We start from the raw sequence: 20,114 nt of genomic DNA, 5'->3' as shown, positions 1-20,114 counted from the left end.
GTAAATTTCCAGAGCTAAACATTTACTTTGTTTTTCCATGGTTTTTCTGGCAGTTACTGCAGATAAGCAGGAGATCCTGGCAGGAATTCACCTCACTGTAGATAAATGTGATAGTATGTTGCACAGCATGCTGCTTGATGCCACCCACATGATACCGGTTGCACGTGTCCCTGAACTATCGAGCCTTACTTAAATTGTGTTTAAGGCCTGCTGAGGGCTCAAAGAATGCTAAGGGGGAGCAACATATTCATCGATGCCATAACTGAACCAAACCAGAATAAAACTGTAAAAGGGTGGATAGTGGGGCAAAAGCATGTTACAATCCTGCTCTTCCTGGCCCCACAATGGGGTTTTGTTTTGTGTACGGCCTTCCAACATCCCTATAAGGACTGCTGCTTGGACCACTCATGGCCTGGTACCATGGCTGTTCTGCTCACTGAGACTGAGAAATGGAAATGCAGTCCCATAACCGGCATACAATCTAACTTGCATAACGAAGTGAGCTCCTGCTTGGTTCAGGAGAAACTGCTGACCCCCCAGTTACTTACTCACTTGAATACTACATTGGCTGTCGCCTTGGCTGGTCAAGGAACAGGCAATCTCTACTTAATTTTGAACTGCCAACCACTCCATTTTCCAGCATAAGTGGGGCATGTGGGAGTTAGAAATTGCCATTTATGTATTTGCAGAATAAAGAGCAGAGTGCAGCAGCATGTGTACAAACTGATCTAAACCAAGTCAAATTGGCCAAATTTGAATTTTGCTACATGATTACTGGGCTCCTGAAGGTTCCCAGGACCATAATGCCCATTCCTTGGACTGGGAGGTAGCTGATCTCTGCTATGTGCTTCCCCATGATGCTATAAGTCCTATCAGCTTGAGATGCCCCATATAAACATTTTTGTGACTGAATTGGGAGATGGCACAATGTAGTCATGGAACTGAGATTGACTTTGAAAGTCTAACATCAATTCAATTGACTGGCATGAAATTCCTTAGTATAAATAATACTAATAGTCATTTGTAGTACAGAACTTGAGTATTGCTGAAAAAGGAGACACGCTGTTAAGTTTTTCATCTTGTACTCATCAGGACAGATGCAAGAATGCCAAAGGGAGCAACAATTCATACTGCGTGAGAAAAGGGTGCTGATTGGTTGGCAAGTCAACCCTGATTATATGCTAGAAGCTACATATATTCATACAGAGAAACCTGTCCTCTGCAGGCAAAAAGAACATGTCCAGGCATTGTGCATTTTTTGATTTAAACAAAGCTTGGGGCCAACAGTTCCCTGGTGCATTCTCCATGGCAACGCCTCAATCAATCAGAGTTGACTTGCCAACCAATCAGCACCCTTTTCTCATGTAGTATAAATTGTTGCTCCCTTTGAAATTTGGCATTCTTGCGTCTGTCCTGATGAGTGCAAGATGAACAGCTTCAACAGCATGTTCAGCAATAAATAATACTTTTAGAACAAAAAATCCTATAGAACAAGGGAGAAAAATATACATCTATTTCTTTTTGATGTAATGGAGGATTTCCTTTGAATAGTTTAATAAAATTAAAAGATCTTGCATTTCTGATCTTTAAAATAGTACAGTTTGTGCCTGATTAGTGTGTACCACCTACAAAATGCACTGTAGCAACGTACCAAGGCTCCTTAGACAGCACCTTCCAAACCCACAACCTCTACCAACTAGAAGGACAAGGGCAGCAAATGTGTGGGAACACCACCACCTGCAAATTCCCCTCCAAGTCACACACCATCCTGACTTCCCCTCCAAGTCACACACCATCCTGACTTGGAACTATATCGCCGTTCCTTCACTGTCGCTGGGTCAAAATCCTGGAACTCCCTTCCTAATAGCACTGTGGTGTACCTACCTCCCATGGACTGCAGCGGTTCAAGAAGGCAGCTCACCACCACCTTCTCAAGGGCAATTAGGGATGGGCAATAAATGCTGGCCTGGCCAGTGATACCCACATCCCAGGAATGAATAAAAAAAAAATTTGTTCAGTCTGAAATAATCATTAATCATGGAGACTGGCTAGTTATATTTGGTTTCACACAACAGGCAAAACACAAACAGCAAAAGGCATTTGCACCCAGAGAATAAAGGGGGGGAGGGGGGGGAGAGATCAAAGGGTGAGTCACAAGGTGAGGAGGGTTTCATAGTGGTTTAAAACACTGTCTTTTTCATCCCTTGAACCTTAGGTTGAAAGCCACTTGCAGTTCATGGCATGGAAGTCTTTCACTCTGGAAGGATCTTTAGTGAATTTGGAACAATTTTACTTTAAATGTCAGTGGACAGGGCCCACAGCAAAAACTGCCATCGTTTGGAACAGTCTGATTCAGAAAGGTGACAAGGATGGAAATGTTACTTTTGGGGCATTTGGGATTTTAGTTTCAAGAACATTGTTGAAGTAGAGCAGAAGCAGCTTTATCATTATTTGTAACTCTGCTATATCTGACCTGGGAGTGCCAAATGCTGACACACGATGTAATTATTTCCCATTCCTGAGTACCAAGGAGCACAAAACCATTCTAGGTAGACTGACATAGGAAATCACTTTGTTCCTACCATGTGCGAAGTACCTGTGCTTGTCCAGAAAGCTCTGTGGCATTACAGAGGAACATAAAAAGATAACCTCCTAAAAAATACAACATTTTAAAATCACATCCTACCTCCTTTACCCGTCCTGACATATGCCCATGTCACACAGCTTCCTGGTTAGGAGGATGGGTGGAGGCTCACCTCCACTCTTCACCAACGCCTCTATTTAGCCAGATGCTGAAGACATTCTGGGATCATCTCGATTATTATTCCTTCCCATTGATGAATTATCTGATTCAGTAATTTCTTATGATAGCACAGCACAGATAGGGAACTCAAATATGAGGAATCCTTAGTGCGAACCCATAACTTACCACTCTGTGAAAAATTTGGCTTTTATTTTACATTAATGAAAACATTTCAGATCTGAACCACATTTCTAGGCTTCACCCATGCTACCCAATCTACACATTTTGAATTACTGATGATATCACAAAAGTACAGATGAGGCAGGTCTCAACTTTCCACCCATAATTTCTCCCCATCCCATTACAGAATCTGTAACATTCAACTGAACTTTCTGTCCCCACAAACCTATCCAGGTGATGACAACTGTTTGCATGAGGAAGTGCTTCCAGCCATTAGTCCTAAACTTGCCTTTACCAGACTACCTATGTCCCCAAGCCCTGCAATCATGAAAAAATGCTCAGGATTAATGTTTTCAAATTGAGTTTGTACCTTATATACCTCTCACGTTCTTTAAGACTTCCAGGCTTAAGAGCCCAAGTTGCTCTAACTATTCTCATAACTCATTCTTCTGACAGTAGGACTCAGCCTTGTAGCTCTTTTGTACATCATTTCCAGGGCTTGGATGTTTCCCTTGTGTCTTGTTGACCAGAACTGAACACATTATTCAAGTTGCAGCCTGACCAAGGCATTTCATAGCTCCAGCACGATGGCACAATAAAGCATACTGTTAGTTTTGTTGATTGTTGCTCTGATGACTGGCTACAGTCAGTGTTGAGAGTATTATCATTTCCAGATCTCTTTCCAGTCTCTCTCTCAGCTACTTTGACAACATTTGTTAAATATAACTCTTTTTTCCTTCCATTATGCAACACTGTACATGTATTTATATGGAATTTCATCTGCCATAGTTCTTCCCATTTGTAAATATTGCTGGGAACATATTGGATAGAGAGTATTTTTACCATTCCATGGCACTGCATATTGGTGAGGCCTTGAAGTATAAAGATTTAAATTTATCAGCAATTGGAAGCAAGAATGCCTCTTGTTGCTGTGTATAGCAACATTCTAAATGTAGTTGTGAAAATATATTTGATATTTTTTGGCAACACTGTAAATTAATTCTTTTAGAGTAAGATTTTGTTAGATATAGCATACAGAGGAAATTTTTACACATTTACAATCTCATTGTAAATAGCAATTAGAGGAATTTTTGTACCAAGTGAGATAAAGCATTTCAAATTAATCATTAAATACAAATGTGACAAGGATGGCATATTCTCTAATTGAGTTCTGGGAACCCTCTGTCCCACACCTTTGATGAATTTCCATACTCAACATTAAGCCTTTCTTATCTGAGGAATGCTATGTTAAGTAGTGCAGATGAAAGGAGATTGTAATATAAGGTTGTGGCTAGGAAGATTTATTTTCTTATAGTCACATTAATTGAGCATTTGCTAAGGTGTGATATGATTTGTTTTATTTCTGTAACATGAATCTGTAAGTGTTGCTGATCTTGGGCGCAGTACACAGGCACAATGAGATGACAGGGAGGACATAAGTTACGTAAGGGCCCTGAGGTTTCAACTTAAAAACAGAATATACTCCCCCAACTTTTGATGCCTTCATTATGGTAAGTTTTCTCAATGATAAATGCTAAGTAATGAAGATGACAGAAATAAAAGCAGTTTTCTGCATGAACATGTTCTTCTAATCTTTCCCCATCTTTTTTTAAAGCATCTGTATTCTGTAATATTTAAAAATGTAATTTCCACACATCCTTCATGAATATTTTTATTGTTATTTTCATTTTTGGTCATTCTCTGGTTCGGGGAAGCAGGTAGGAAATCTGCCTCCAGGCCCAAGACTTCTGCGAATGCTGCTCATGGACCAGACCACCATGACAGCACACTGGAGAGAGGAAATAAAATTGCAATTCCATATTCTGTGGGGATGCATCTGGACTTTACTTGTGGCTTCCCTCTAATATAATGGTCAGATTAAAACCTCACCATGAATAGAATTATGGGCACAAGTCCCACTCCAGGACTTGAGCACTACGTGAAGGCGGCCATGTGGAGCAGAGCATAGGGGAAGAGGGGAAGCAGAGGCCAATGTCAGCCTGCACTGGTGGGCATTCTGCATGCATGGGTTCATTCTTGGATAACAGGGCCTGGTGACCACTGTATAGGGTGACAGGGCCGAGTGGCCACTGTATCGGATGACAGGGCTGGACAACCATGGTAAAGGGTGGGGGGGTGGGGGTTGGGATCTCTGCAAGGGTGGGCACTGTATTCTAAAGGGAGTAGCAAAGGGAAAGGTGCCAAGGCAAGTTTATCTCTGCAAGACAGTGCTCTGGAAGGCTACTGATCAGCTGGCATGAGCCTCATACAACCCATACTTGTGGACCTCCGTGGCATGCAGCAGCGGCTCAGACAGAGGGAGGGCCAGGATGTAACTGTGCCCGCTCATGAAGCACCAAGAGGAGAGCGGCAGCATCCAGCCACGCTAAGAAGGGCCCACCTGCGCCAGTGTGTACCAGACTGGCCTCAGCTACCTCCAGATGTCCAAGTAGCAGTGTCAGCGAAGACTGTGGCCCGGGAGGTTGTCACTGACTTATGCACCATGTTGCAGAATGAGTTGTGACCTATGGGCTTCGGTGGACATTCAATGCCTGTGGCCTGAAGATCACAGCGGTACTCAACTTTTATGTGTCTGGCTCTTTCCAGGGATCGGCAGGGGATATACATGGGGTCTCCCAAGCAGCAGCCTCCCGCTGAATCAAGGAGGTAATCAATGTCCTGTTCAAGAGAGCTGACAACCATGACAGTCAGGCAGAGAGGGCCATTGAGTTCGGGCCATCGCTGGATTCCCCCAGGTACAAGGTGTAATCGACTGCATGTATGTGATCATCAAGGCTCCCACGGAACAACTAGCTGTATTCATCAACAGGAAGGGCTTTCATTCCATCAACGTACAACTGGTCTTCAACCACAGATAACGTTTCCTGCAGGTGTGTGTCCACTTCCTGAGAAGCAGCCGTGACGCTACATACTTCGGCAGTCGCAGGTGCCACAGCTTTTCAAACGCCCCGTTTGCCTTCTGGGATGGATTCTCGGGGACAGGAGCTACCCACTGAAGACATGGCTACTCACACCTGTGAGGCACACTTGCACTGCAGCAGAGGAGAGATACAACAATTGCTATAGCTCCACCTGAGCGATCATCGAGCAGGCCATTGGGCTGCTGAAGATGGGATTCCAGTGCCTGGATTGATCTGGTGAAGCCCTGCAGTATGTCCCAGCAAGAGTATTTCTTAAATAGTGAGAGGTTGGGAAGTGTTGATGTCCAAAAGGATCTGGGTGTCTTTGCTCATGAGTCACTAAAAGCTAGCAAGCAACTCAGAAGGCAAATGGTATGTTGGCCTTCATCGCAAGGGGTTTTGAGTACAGGAGTAAAGAAGTCTTGCTGCAATTGTATAGAGCCTTGGTGAGACTGCACCTGCAGTATTGTGTACAGTTTTGGTCTCCTCATTTAAGGAAGGATATACTTGCCATAGAGGGAGTGCAAAGGAGGTTCACCAGACTAATCACTGGGATGGCGGGATTGACTTATGAGCAGAGATTGAGGAAACTGGGCCTGTGTTCTCTAGAGTTTCGAAAAATGAGAGGTGATCTCATTGAAACTTACAAAATTTTTACAGGACATGACATGGTGGATGTAGATAGGAGGTTGCCCCAGGCTGGTGAGTTTAGAACCAGGGGACACAGTCTCAGTATAAGGGGCAGGCCATTTAAGACTGAGATGAGGAGGAATTTCTTCACTCAGAGGTTTGTGAATCTTTGGAATTCTCTACCCTAGAGGCCTGTGGAAGCTTAATCATTGAGCATGTTCAAGACAGAAATCGACAGATATCTGGATACCACTGACATCAAGGGATAGGAGGATGGCGCAGGAAAGTGGAGTTGAGGTAGATGATCAGCCATGATTTAACTGAATGGCAGAGCAGGTTCGACAGGCTGAATAGCCTACTCCTTCTCCTATGTTCCTATGTATCATGGTGGTCTTTTCTGCTTTGCACAATCTAGTACTGCAGATGGGGAAGGACTTGCATGAACAGGACATGATTGATCGTCAGTCCTCATACGTCAAGGAGGATGAGGAAGTGAGTAATGAGAAGGCACCAGTGCATAATGATTCCTTTGAAGCAGAGACTAGGGGCGCTGAGAGACGCGCAAGGGAGGCAAGAGACAATCTCATACATACCTGGTTACTGTCACCATGATGGCCTCTCAATGTGAACTCAATAAGGACTCACCTCACTGTAATTCGTCTGTCGCCTCCTTTCTATTTCCATTCTGTTCCTAGTGCCCAGCTGCATGTGCTCTCTGGCACATCTGAGACGCTAACCAGACGCGGCCTGTGCCTATGCTGGCAGCCCATTCAGGGAGCAAGGTTGATGGCAGCATCTCACAATTCAGTCATGTAAGAATGAGCATTTCACAACAATGAATGTGAACTCTATGAAAAAAATGCAGAGAACAATATAAAGGGTAAATGTAATACACCCGTGAGTCCCCAAGTGTGTCTAGGTGCTCTTCTTTATATGTTTACGAGTGATTCTATGAGGTGTGTCCCCTGCACTAGCAGCTGAGATCGAGACAGGCTGCTGATCAGGCTGCCCTTTGGCCTGAGATGACTTTGGCGACCATCCTCTAGGTGCCTGAAGCCTGGAAGGCCCGACTGGCTGAGGGGTTGCTGCACAGGTGCAGGACTCTCTTCAGTTGTCACGGCTACTGAAGCTGGGCTCACTGGCAGAGGGGCTGAAGAGCTTCTGTCCACAGTCAGAGTGCCCTGAGGGGAGCCCCCAGATGTGGAGGTCAGCCTCCTCCCTTTCAAGGCTCTCTTGAACCTCCCTGCTGACCAGAGAAGAATAAGAACCTGGAGAAGACTCCAGGTGCCTCATCCTTCTCTTGGCTTGTCACTGCTGAGAGCATAAGAGTCCTGGGGAGCCATAGTTATTTATGGAGCAGAAGGCCATTCGGTCCATCGAGTCCATACCGGCTCTCCACAGAGCTATCGAGTCAGTCTCACTCCCCCACTCGATTCCCTTAGCCCTGCAAGTTTAGGTCCTTCAAGTGGCCGTCTAATTTCCCTTTGAAGTAATTGATTGTCTCTGCTTCCACCACCCTTGTGGGCAGCAAGTTCCAGGTTATTACAACCGCTGTAAAAAAGTTCTTCCTCATATACCCCCTGCATCTCTTGCCCAGAACCTTCAATCTATAACCCCCCAGTCCTTGTACCTTTAGTTAATGGGAACAGCTTTTCCTTTTTTAACTTATCTATTGCTACACCTTTATGACTTTCTCCTTCTCTGCTGGAAGTAGGCTCTGTTCCACAGGAGATGTGTGACGCTAAAATCATCACACTATACAAAAACAAAGGCGACAGAGGAGACTGCAACAACTACAGGGGCATTTCATTCCTGAGCATCACGAGACGGCCTTTGCTAGGGTCATACTTAAAAGACTCCATTTACTTGCAGACCGAGTGTACCTGGAAGAATAGTACAGTTTCCGTGCCGGCGGATCTTTTTTTTTTATTCATTCAGAGATGTGGGCGTTGCTGGCTAGGCCAGCATTCATTGTCCATCCCTAATTGCCCTTGAGAAGGTGGTGGTGAGCTGCCTTCTTGAACCGCTGCAGTCCATGTCGGGTAGGTACACCCACAGTGCTGTTAGGAAGGGAGTTCCAGGATCATATCTACTGTAGATATGATCTTCTCCATACTACAGCTACAAGAGAAGGGTAGGGAACAGAGTATACCCCTTTACCTTACTTTCATAGATCTCACTAAGGCATTCAACACCGTCAGTAGAGCAGGGATCTCCAAGATTTTGGGAAAAATTGGCTGTCCACTGAAGCTCTTCAGTCTCATCCACTCCTTCCATGACAACATGCACTGCACCGTACAGTTTGATGGCTCCACTTCCAACAGTTTCAGAATGAAGAATGGAATGAAACAGGGTTGCGTCCTAGCCCTCTCTCTGTATGGCAGCATCTTCTTCTCCAATGCTCCTGACCTTCGCCTTCCCTGCAGATATGGATGGAGTCTACTTGCACCCTAGGCCAGACTGCAAGCTCTACAATCTTTCAAAGCTGAAAGCGAAGACAAAAACACATTGTGTCCTAATCAGAGATCTCCTCTAAGCTGATGATGCTGCGCTAGTCGCTCACATGGATAGTCAGCTACAAAGACTCATAGACTGTCTATTCCATGGCTGTAACTTGTTTTCCTTGACTATAAGCATTAAGCAAACTGTGGTCATGGGACAAGGTGTTGCATCTCCACCCCTGATCACGCTAAATAACACCCCACTGGGAGTGGTTAGCAAATTCTGCTATCTTGGGTCCACAATGACAGACAATCTGTTCCTTGATGCAGAGCTCGATACACACGTTGGGAAAGCAGCTACCACGTTTGGCCGACTTGCAAAACGTGCTTGGGATAACATCAAGTTGACCCTTAGGGCCAAGCTTGTGGTTTCTAAGGCCTGTTTTCTCAGCATTTTGCATATGGCTGTGAAACACCGGGCGACTTACAGCTACCAGGAAAAGAAGCTCAATAATTTCCATATTCGCTGTCTGCAGTGCATTATGGGTATATCCTGGCAGGACAAAATCACAAATGTGGCAGTCCTCTCAAAGGCAGCACTCCCAAGTGTGTTGGCACTAATCAAACAGAAGGAGTTTCGGTGGATCGGACACGTCAGCAGGATGGAAGACGGTCACATACCCAAGGACCTTCTGTATAGTGAGGTAGTCGGAGCCAGATGACCAGTGGGGAGCCCAAAGCTCCACTTCAGGGATTCTTGCAAGCGTGACATGGAGGCCCTAAATGTCGACTATCGCATCTGGGAGTCACTAGCTGGTGAAAGAGGGAAATGACGATACATCCTGTGGACTGGTGTGCACTACCACGATGACCAGTGGCTACAGCAGCTTGGCAACAGATGCCAACGTCAAAAACAACAACTCACAGTGTCACTTGGCAGCTTCACGTGTGGCACATCCCAAGGATTGGCCTTCGCAGTCATCAGCAAAGGTGCACCAAGAGAAGACACCCCACCTAATTGGATTATTTACTGATGTCCATTATCTTTTGTAGATTGAAGAATTCCAACCACAACTTATCTAAGCCTGTCATAATCTTTTACACCTCTATTAAATCTCTCTTCAATCTCCTTTGCTCTAAGGAGAACAACCCCAGCTTTTCCAACCTAACCTTGTAGCTAAAATCCCCCATGGCCAAGGTGATGATGTGCAGGTCTGCATGCATCTCTGGGATCTGGTTCTCCACAGGGGTCACCAACCTCTCAATGGAGGAAGCCTTGTGCTCTCATGCCTGAGACACAGCAGGCTCATGGCATGGATGGACTCCTCCGTCGCCACACATGGCCGCTTGGCAGCTCCACCTTACCTCTCTCTGCAACTCCAGCATGCCCTGTGCTGTTGACACCAGAGGCTCGTCATCAGCCTGGGGCTCAGCATGGGCCTGGTCACCCACAGTCCTTCGACTATCAGTGGCTAGACTGTCACAGCCTTCATCAACTGCTTGGGCATGTGTGTGGTGGTATCACCAACTTGTGACCCTGAACTTAAGCCCGAACGCATACCCACCGAGTGAAAGTATCTGTGCTGGTGGAAGGTGCAGGAGAATCATGTGATGGTGCATCCTGTGACTGCTCCTCCTCCTCAAAGGTGAACAGCTGTCCCATTGTCACAGTGTCAGTGTGAGCCACCTACAGATGATGACCTGCATGAAAAAACAAACATTTGTGCTTTAAGTTGTTCAGATCTCCTCATGCCAACCATGCGTGATGTGGATTTCCAGAAGTGTGGTGGAGGGCACATGCACACAATGCTCACTCTCTTGTGCGGAGACTCCTGTTTCACCATCCACTATTGAATGGCTGCCCAGGGCCCCATCTAGCACCCGTGCCTCCTGCTCAGCCAATGATAGTGGCCTTAGATCTGGGATGCCTCCGCCACTCCTTCAGGTCTCCCTAGTGTTATGGGCCCATTTGTCCTGCAAGTAGAAAAAGAGACATCGTAAGACTTCGAAGGAAGAACAACAGAACAGTTATGCTAGTGGCAGCCCCTCGCCCCTGATGGGATTCCTACATGGCTCCTCCCCACGTCCGCTCTCAGGGGAGGTAATTGGGGTGAGGGGTGAAAGCAGGAGGCTTATCGCCGAGATGCAACCATGCATCTGCCAGGATGTGGTGATGCCTAACCCCCTTGCCAGCGCCTTTGCATTCACTCTCTCCCCATGTAGTGCTCCTTCCCACGTAGCCACATACAAGCCCCAAAGAGAAGAGAGGTACGGAGGACTCAATTTGGAAGAAAGAAGGAGGTCATTAACTTTCTTTCAGCACTGAACCCAGTTGCGTAGGGTGACCCCCATGGCGATCTCCATCCAGGCTTGGTGGTCAGGCAGGAGGATCTCTTCTTGCTATCCCTTGGAAAGAGGACCACCCGCCTTTCCCTCGCAGCCCGGAGCAGAATCGCCAGGGAGGCAGCGCTAAACAGTGGGGCCACCTGGTGTCTTGCTTCAGCCATGGTGCCATGTCGCTCCTGCTACATCCCAACGGCAGTAAGTTTTTGTACAGGGTGTAGGGGGGGTGGGGGGTGGAGGTGAGGGTATGGGGGGGAAGAGGGGGCAGTCCAGGAGTTTCAACAACTCTTCAGCCGGGTCCAGCAGTACTCCAGCTTCACTGAAGCATGAACCATAGAAAAGTTATGACACAGAAAGAGACCATTCATCCATCATGTCTGCGCCGGCTGAAAAAACTATCCGCCCAATCTAATCCCACTTTCCAGAACCTGGTCCGTAGCCTTGCAGGTTACAGCACTTCAGGCGCAGGTCCAGGTACCTTTAAAATGACACTAAAATAGGTGTGATGATAAATTGCAATAAAGAAATAAGAAATTTACAAATGGATATGGATAGGTCAGGTGAATGGGCCAAAATTTGGCAGACGGAGTTTAATGTGGATTAGTGTGAGGTTATCCATTTTGGTCGGAAGAATAGAAAGGCAAATTATTATCTAAATGGAGAAAAACTTCAGAGTGCTTCGGTGCAGAGGGATCTGGGTGTCCTCATGCACGAATCGCAGAAAACTAGTATGCAGGTACAGCAGGTAACCTCAGAGTGGTGTTTCTAGATCCCATAACTCCTAGTCTTTTGATGTTTCATTTTGCTCCCCTTTTCATCCCTTCTGGCCAAGTACATCCTGTAGCCAAGAAGGCAGGTGGGCAATATATTCTCAGGCATTCATCTAAGCCCCTCCCTGTAATAGCCTGGTAATAACTCACCCTCCAACTGTTCCTCCTGGTAACAAAGCAATTGAGACTGGGAATTCACTGGAGTTGAAAATGGAACTTTCCTCCCACTGCTCCATGATGCAGCATATTAAAGCAGAAACAGAGCTGCACTGCAATCACATCAGCGATCCTTGTGGTGTTCAAGTGAGACTCCTAATTTAATTCCAATTAGTGACAAATTGTGGGCCTTCTGGTACCGGGCACCCCTTCTCCATTTTGGAAACTACAAAGTTATATCACCAAGGACAATTATAATTGACAGAGAAAAGAAACTTTAATTTCACCCATTGAAAAATGAATCTATTACCACAAAAAAGGCAGCGGGTGGGTTCTGTGCCCACTATCATGCTGGATGTCTGAATTGACTGCACTCTCCTCCTCCACATCAGCAGAAACATTCTGTCCTCTGAAATGCAGAAGTCTAATTTAATAGAGTAAAGAGAGAATTTTTTAATGCGTAGTGTCATTAAAGCCAAATTAATCAGCTAGCTTAGACTTATTGAGATGAGAGAGTGAAGCCAATTTTAAACAGGGTTTATGTTACATTTAAAACCTAGAAGAAATGACAGCAGTCAGTACAAGAGAGAGAGAGAGAGAGAGATCTAGCATTAAATATGAAAGAGAATTCCATATTCAGGTTAGAAAAGGTCTAAAACATGGGAGTTTTTAGAATGAAAATGCACCTGATCCTCCCTCCCTTGTGAAATACCTCCTCATGATTGTAGCTTTCTTCTTTGGAACTGCACTGCAAAATCACAAATAGTCTTTACTGAAGCATACAGATGAAAATTCATTTCCAACCCTCAGATCATCTTTTTACTTCTAACAACACAATTTTACAACTTTAACATTCTGCAAATCAAATGACTCCAAGGGCAGATGGCCGTATACATGTCACAACACAGAACAGTTGGAGGTATGCCTGCACCTGGGATCCTCCACATGGTGAGTTCCTCAGGCCAGGTGCCTCTTCACCAGGAAGGGAGGAAATCAGAGAATTACTCATCCCAGACTCTCTTGTATATTTCCTTACAGCTGGCTATAGAACAACATTAGCACAAGCCTGGAGCAAGTCTCTAAGGTTGGCCTCTCAGTTAGTGAAGCTTGTGGCATTATGATATTCCAAAGAGGAAAAGGCAAAGAAAAGCAAATTTATACATTGAATTTAATATGAATTTTAGACATAGCTTCACCACAAGAACATAATATGTTCTCAAAGAATCAGATGGTAAAAGAGAGAAACCTCTGCTCTACTGGGATGCTTTAGTAGAATCATTATTAAAACACTTATTATACATTAAACTGGTTACTTGTCTCCATATTCTTGACTCCAGGAGTCCCTTTTTACTATATACCGGAGTTCAAACGTCAGTGAGGTGGATCCTTGATAACGATTATTTTACCGAATCCTACAAGTTTGAAATAAAATCTGCTTGTATGGTTTCAAACTTTTATTTTGTGCTTCTAATTGTAATGCAGACTTTTGCTAGGGCGGAGGATTCTTTAAAGTTCTCTGTTACCTTATGTGAGGCAGCTTTATTATCTCTGCAAGATGTTTTTGGTTGGTATCTTGAAACTAGACTTCGGCCTAAGTGCAGCCTTAAAATAGAACACTTTTAATAATTTGTCACAGAGCTGAGTTAAATTTCCAGCCCTGTGATTCACCGGAAGTGCAAAAATTTGACAATATAAATATACGCCAACATCAGAAACATACTCCTAAATGGCAGCAATCATAAGAAACGGCAGCACTAAATATCCTTCCCTAATCATGACTGGAATGAAATAATGAGCTTTCAAAGTACTTTCAAAGCTTAAATGGAAATAAAAATAATCTGGTTTCAAAGTAATTGAAATGAGAAGAATGAGACATTGGGTTTACAACAGAATCAACACGGTACTGGGCCACAGTGAAGGTCTGTTTTATGCTATATATGGCATGTGCTGTACCATGGTGAGGTAGAATGCAGGATGATTCCTCCACATGAGAAGTTACCAGAAGTAGGGTCATACAATTCTTCTACAAGGGGATATTCAAAAACTGAATCACTCCATCCTAACAAGATCTCACATTCCAGAAGAAATGATAAGAAAATAAAAAAACTCCAGAAATCTGAAATAAAGACAGAAAATGCTACAGATCCATCAGCAACTGTAAAGAGAAAATCTAGGTTACTGTCAGGCTAATTTTACTGAAAGATTAACTTATGTTTTCCTATTTCAGATGCTGGCAGAACTGCTGGATGGGAATTTCCAGCATTTCTGTTTATAGAAACATAGAAAATCAGAGCAGGAGTAGGCCATTCGGCCCTTCGGGCCTGCTCTGCCATTCAAAAAAGATCATGGCTGATTGTTTAATTCAGTACCCTGTTCCCGCTTTCTCTCTATACCCTTTGATCTCTTAGACATTAAGAAATATATCTATCTCCTTCTTGAATATATTTAATGACTTGGCCTCCACTGCCAAAATATTTCTGTCACACCTCTCATTCAACGACTCAACAAGAGAAGTATAGGGGGGGGGAGGGGGTGAGGTGTGGGAGGCGGACAGGGAGTAAGTCACCTGTCCACTCTCTCACTCAAGGAATGGTTACCAAAGTAGGGAGAGCAAGTAAAGGGAATTTTTAATTTAAAGATAAATAGCTATTAAATTTCATGCACAATTTAAAAATATATATACCTATCTCTTTGGGAGAAATAGAGCAGGCTAGGATTTATTTCTGACCCCAGCAAGGCATGGGGGTTCATCAAGAATGTAGAGTTGAAATAACAGGATTGGGGAAATCCCAGGTTGGTGACATTATTTCTATGCGCATTAGTTAATTTCCCTTAAAATGTTCAGCTCAGTGACTCCTTGCAGTCTGTTTCTTCAGATATATTACAACTGAAATTTTTACCTCTATACACCATTTATGCAAACAATGAAGGATTAGTGCAACACAGGTTCCTAAAGGGATAAGGGCAGGGTAAGTTGTGAAGAGGACATAAGGAGACTACAAAGGGATATAAAAACAAGAAATGCTGGAAATACTCAGCAGGTCTGGCAGCATTTATGGAGAGAGAAGCAGAGTTAACGTTTCAGGTCAGTGACCCTTCTTCAGAACTACAAAGGGATATAGATAGGTTAAGTGAGTGGGCAAAGATCTGGCAAATGGAGTTTAATGTGGGAAAATGTGAAATTGTCCATTTTGGTAGGAAGAACAAAAAAGAAGCATTTTATCTAAATGGTGAGAGATTGCAGAGCTCTGTGATGCAGAGGGATCTGGATATCCTAGTGCTTGAATCGCAAAAGGTTAGTATACAGGTTCAGCAAATAATTAGGAAATCTAATAAAATGTTATTGAATCATAGAATGTTTAAGGCACAGAAAGAGGCCACTTGGCCCACCGTGTCTGTGACGCCCAAGAAATGATCCACCTATTCTAATTCCACCTTCCAGCATTTGAATGAGTTGAGAGTTTCTGCCTCAAACTACCCTTTCAGGCAGTGAGTTCCAGACACCACCACCCTCTGGGTGAAAACGTTTTTCCTCAGTTTCCCTCTAATTTTTCTACCAATCACTTTAAATCTATGCCCCTTCATCACTGACCTCTCTGCTAAGGTGAATAGACCCTTCACCACCACTCTATTCAGGCCCCTCACAATTTTGTACATCTCAATCAAATCTCCCCTTAACCTTCTCTGTTCCAAGGAGAACAACCCCAGCCTATCCAATCTTTCCTGATAGCTGCATTTTTCCAGTCCTGGCAACATCCTCGTAAATCTCCTCTGCATCCTCTTTAATGCAATTACATCCTTTTTGTAATGAGGTGACCAGAACTGCACACAGTACTCAAGTTGTGGCCTAACCAATGAGTTATGCAGTTCCATCATAACCTCCCTGCTCTTATATTCTATACCTTGGCTAATAAAGGAAAGGATTCCATATGCCTTCTTAACCACCTTATCGACCTGTCCTGCTACCTTCAGGGATCGGTGGACATTCACTCCAAGGTCCCTCACTTCCTCTACATTTCTTAGTATTTTCCCATTAATCATGTATTCCTTTGTCTTGTTTGACCTCCCAAATGCATCACCTCACACTTCTCTGGGTTGAATTCCATTTGCCACTTTTCTGCCCATCTGACCAGACCATCAATATCTTCCTGCAGCCTACAGCTGTCCTCCTCGCTATCTACTACACGGCCAATTTTTGTGTTGTCTGCAAACTTCTTGATCATGCCACCTACATTTATGTCCAAATCGTTAATATATCACAAAAAGCAGGGGCCCAGTACTGTGCCCTGCAGAATGCCACTGGAAACAGCCCTCCAGTCACTAAAACATCCATCAACAATTACCCTTTGTTTCCTGCCACTGAGCCAATTTTGTATCCACCTTGCTGCATTTTCCTGGATCCCATGGAATTTTATTTTTTAAACCAGTCTGCCACGTGGGACCTTGTCAAAAGCCTTGCTAAAATACATATAGACCACATCAACTGCACTACCCTCATCGATCTTCCTTGTTACTTCTTCAAAAAATGTGATCAAGTTGGTCAAACAAGATCTTCCCTTAACAAATCCATGCTGACTATCCTTGATGAACCTGTGCCTTTCTAAGTGACAGTTTATCCTGTCTCTCAGAATAGATCCCAATAATTTGCCCACTACTGAGGTTCGACTGACTGGCCTGTAATTATTCGGTCTATCCTTCGCTCCCTTTTTAAACAGAGGTACAACATTAGCAGTTCTCCAGTCCTCCAGCACCACACTTGTATCCAGTGAGGACTGGAAAATGATGGTCAGACCTTCTGCTATTTCCTCTCTTGCTTCTTTTAACAGCCATGGGGACATGTTATCTGGTCCTGGTGATTTATCAACTTTCAAGGATGCTAGTCCCATTGATACTTCCTCCTTCCCTATGTTTATCAAATCCAAAACTTCACACTCCACCTCCTTAACTACAATATCTGCATCGTCCCCCTCTTTTGTGAAGAGAGACGCAAAGTATTCATTAAGAACCATATCAACATCTTCCACCCCTACACATAGGTTACCTTTTTGGTCTTTTATTGGTCCTACTCTCTCCTTAGTTATCCTCTTACTCTTAATGTATTGATAAAACATCTTTGGGTTCACCTTGATTTTGCTTGTCAATAATTTTTCATGCCCTCTCTTTGCTTTCCTAATTTCCTTTTTGATTTCATCCCTCCACTTTCTATACTGCTCTCGGCTTTCTGTAGTATTGAGTTCTCGGTGTCGGACATAAGCTTTCCTTTTCTGCCTTATTTTACCTTGTAGGCTCCTTGACGTTCATGGGGCTCTAGATTTGGCCGTCTCAACCTTTTTCTTTGAGGGAACATGTTTACTCTGAACCTGTTGAATCTCCCTTTTGAATGCCTCCCATTGTTCTAACACCGATTTAACCGCAAGTAGCTGTTTCCAGTCCACTTTTGCAAAATCACTTTTGTTTAGTAAAATTGGCCTTGCCCCAATTGAGAACTCTAACTCCTGTTCTAACTCTTTCTTTTCCATAATTATGTTAAAACTGACGGAATTATAATCACTACCACCAAAATCCTCTCCCAAAGCCACTCTTTCCACCTGCCCATCTTCATTTCCTAAAACTAAGTCTAAAACTGCGCCCTCTTGTTAGACTTACTACATACTGGGCAAAAAAGTTCTCCTGAATGCACCTCAAGGATCCTGCTCCCTCAATTCCTTTCATACTAAAACTATCCAAGTTAATATTGGTAGTTAAAATCCCCTACTATTACTGCCCTATTGTTCTTGCACTTCTCAGAGATTTGCCTTCATATCTGCTCTTTTATCTCCCTCTGACTGTTTGCGGGTCTATAGTACACTCCCAGCAGTGTGATCGTCCTTTTTTTCCTCCTTAGCTCAATCAATATTGCCTCATTTGATGAACCTTCTAACATATCATCCCTCCCCACAACTGTAATAGTTTCCTTGACCAAAACTGCCACTCCACCTCCTTTCTTATCCTCCCCCCATCGCGTCTGAAAACCCTGTAACCAGCAATCTTGAGCTGCCATTCCTATCCCTCCTTAAGCCATGTTTCTGTCATAGCTATGATATCATACTGCTACGTGTCTATCTGTGCCCTCAGCTCATCTACTTTATTTGCTATACTCCTTGCATTGAAATAGATACCCTTGAAGCCTGCCAAATTCTTTTTTTTTATTGTCTAACCTTTGTTTCCTCTGCCTTCCAGACTCATCCATCAACTTTCTGCCTTCCATTTTCATTTCAGATTTTGTCCCAACTGAGTCTACCCTCAAGTCCCCATCCCCTTGCCAAACTAGTTTAAACCCTCCCCCACAGTAATAGCATAAAGTCCTGCAAGGAACTCAGTCCCGGCTCTGTTCAAGTGCAACCCGTCCTGCCAGTACAGGTCCTATCTCCCCCAGAGCCGGTCCCATTGTCCCAGGAATCCCTCCCTTCTGCACCTGCACCATCATTCCAGCCATGCATTCATCTGTCTTATCCTTCTATTTCTATACTCACTTGTGTGTGGCACTGGGAGTAATCTGGAGTTTACTACTTTTGAGGTCCTGCTTGCTAATTTCTTACCTAGCTCCCTAAATTATGACTGCAGGACCACATCCCTCTTTCTACCTAAGTCGTTGGTTCCAATTTGGACCACGACTGCTGGCTGTTCACCCTCCCCCTTCAGAATGTTATTGATTATTGCGAGGGGAATTGAATACAAAAGTAGGGAGGTTATGCTTCAGTTATACAGGGAATTGGTGAATACATCTGGGGTACCGTGTACAGTATTGGTCTCCTAATTTAAGAAAGGATTTAAATGCATTGGAAGCAGTTCAGAGAAGGTTTACTAGACTAATACCTGGAATGAACAGGCTGTCTTATGAGGAAAGGTTAGCCTTGAATCCACTGGAGTTTAGAAGAGTAAGAGGTGACGATTGATACATATAAGATCCTGAGGGGTCTTGACAGGGTAGATATGGAAAGGATGTTTCCCCTTGTGAGAGAATCTAGAACTAGGGGTCACTGTTTAAAAATAAGGGGTCACCCATTTAAGACAGAGATGAGGAGAATTTTTTTCTTTCAGAGGGTCGTGAGTCTTTGGAATTCTCTTCCTCAAAAGGCAGTGGAAGCAGAGTCTTTGAATATTTTTAAGGCAGAGTTAGATATATTCTTGATAAGCAAGGGGGTGAAAGGTTATCGGGGGTAGGTGGGAATTTGGGGTCGACGTTACAATCAGATCAGCCATGATCTTATTGAATGGCGGAGCAGGTTCGAGGGGCCGAATGGCCTACTCCTGCTCCTAATTCATATGTTCGTATGTATGTATGTTCTTAATCCATGATATGAATATAAGAACATAAGAAATAGGAGCAGGCCCCCTGAAACTGCTCTGCCATTCAATTTGATCATGGCTGATCTTTTGCCTCAACTCCACTTTCCCGTCTGTTCCCCATAGACCTCGATTCCTTAAGAGACCAAAAATCTGTCTATCTCAGCCTTAAATATGTTCCACAATGGAGCATCCACAACCCTCTGGGATAGAGAATTCCAAAGATTCACAACCCTTTGAGTGAAAGAAATTCTCCTCATCTCAGTTCTAAATGATTGGCCCCTTATCCTGAGCCTGCTCCCATGTTCTAGGAGGAGGTGGTGAGCAGAAAACAAAAGCATATTTGAATACATTTCACGTTTTACATGTTTGTCATATTTACCAGTCCAGCCCGCTACACAGCGGCAGAATCCTGTGACTGGATCACAACCATCTGCATGACAGCAGTCACAACGTTCGCTACAGCCGAGACCATACGTTCCATCCTAGAAAAGGAAAGAAAAGAATGGTTCTAAAAGCACAATCCCTTCAGTTCAGTATCTGATTTTTTAAAAACAAATTATTAGACCATGTACATCCTGGGCCACACTGGTCATCCCCATTA

The 20,114-nt window shown here is 44.1% G+C and overlaps 1 protein-coding gene across 13 annotated transcripts in view; it reads right to left on the bottom strand.

Annotated features, from left to right (window-relative positions):
* The window catches only part of megf11 (multiple EGF-like-domains 11), a 568,089-nt gene that overhangs the window by 68,404 nt on the left and 479,571 nt on the right, over nt 1-20,114 (bottom strand). For all 13 annotated transcript variants that reach the window (XM_068018269.1, XM_068018268.1, XM_068018258.1 and 10 more), the window contains one exon: nt 19,893-19,995. In XM_068018269.1, the coding sequence (XP_067874370.1) occupies nt 19,893-19,995 (103 nt within the window). The remainder of the gene's footprint in view (nt 1-19,892; nt 19,996-20,114) is intronic.

This window comes from Heterodontus francisci, chromosome 38 (assembly GCF_036365525.1).
Source record: "Heterodontus francisci isolate sHetFra1 chromosome 38, sHetFra1.hap1, whole genome shotgun sequence".
NCBI classification, from domain to species: domain Eukaryota; kingdom Metazoa; phylum Chordata; class Chondrichthyes; order Heterodontiformes; family Heterodontidae; genus Heterodontus; species Heterodontus francisci.
The sequence above is the reverse complement of the archived record's forward strand: the minus strand, read 5'-3'. Positions and strand labels throughout refer to the sequence as shown.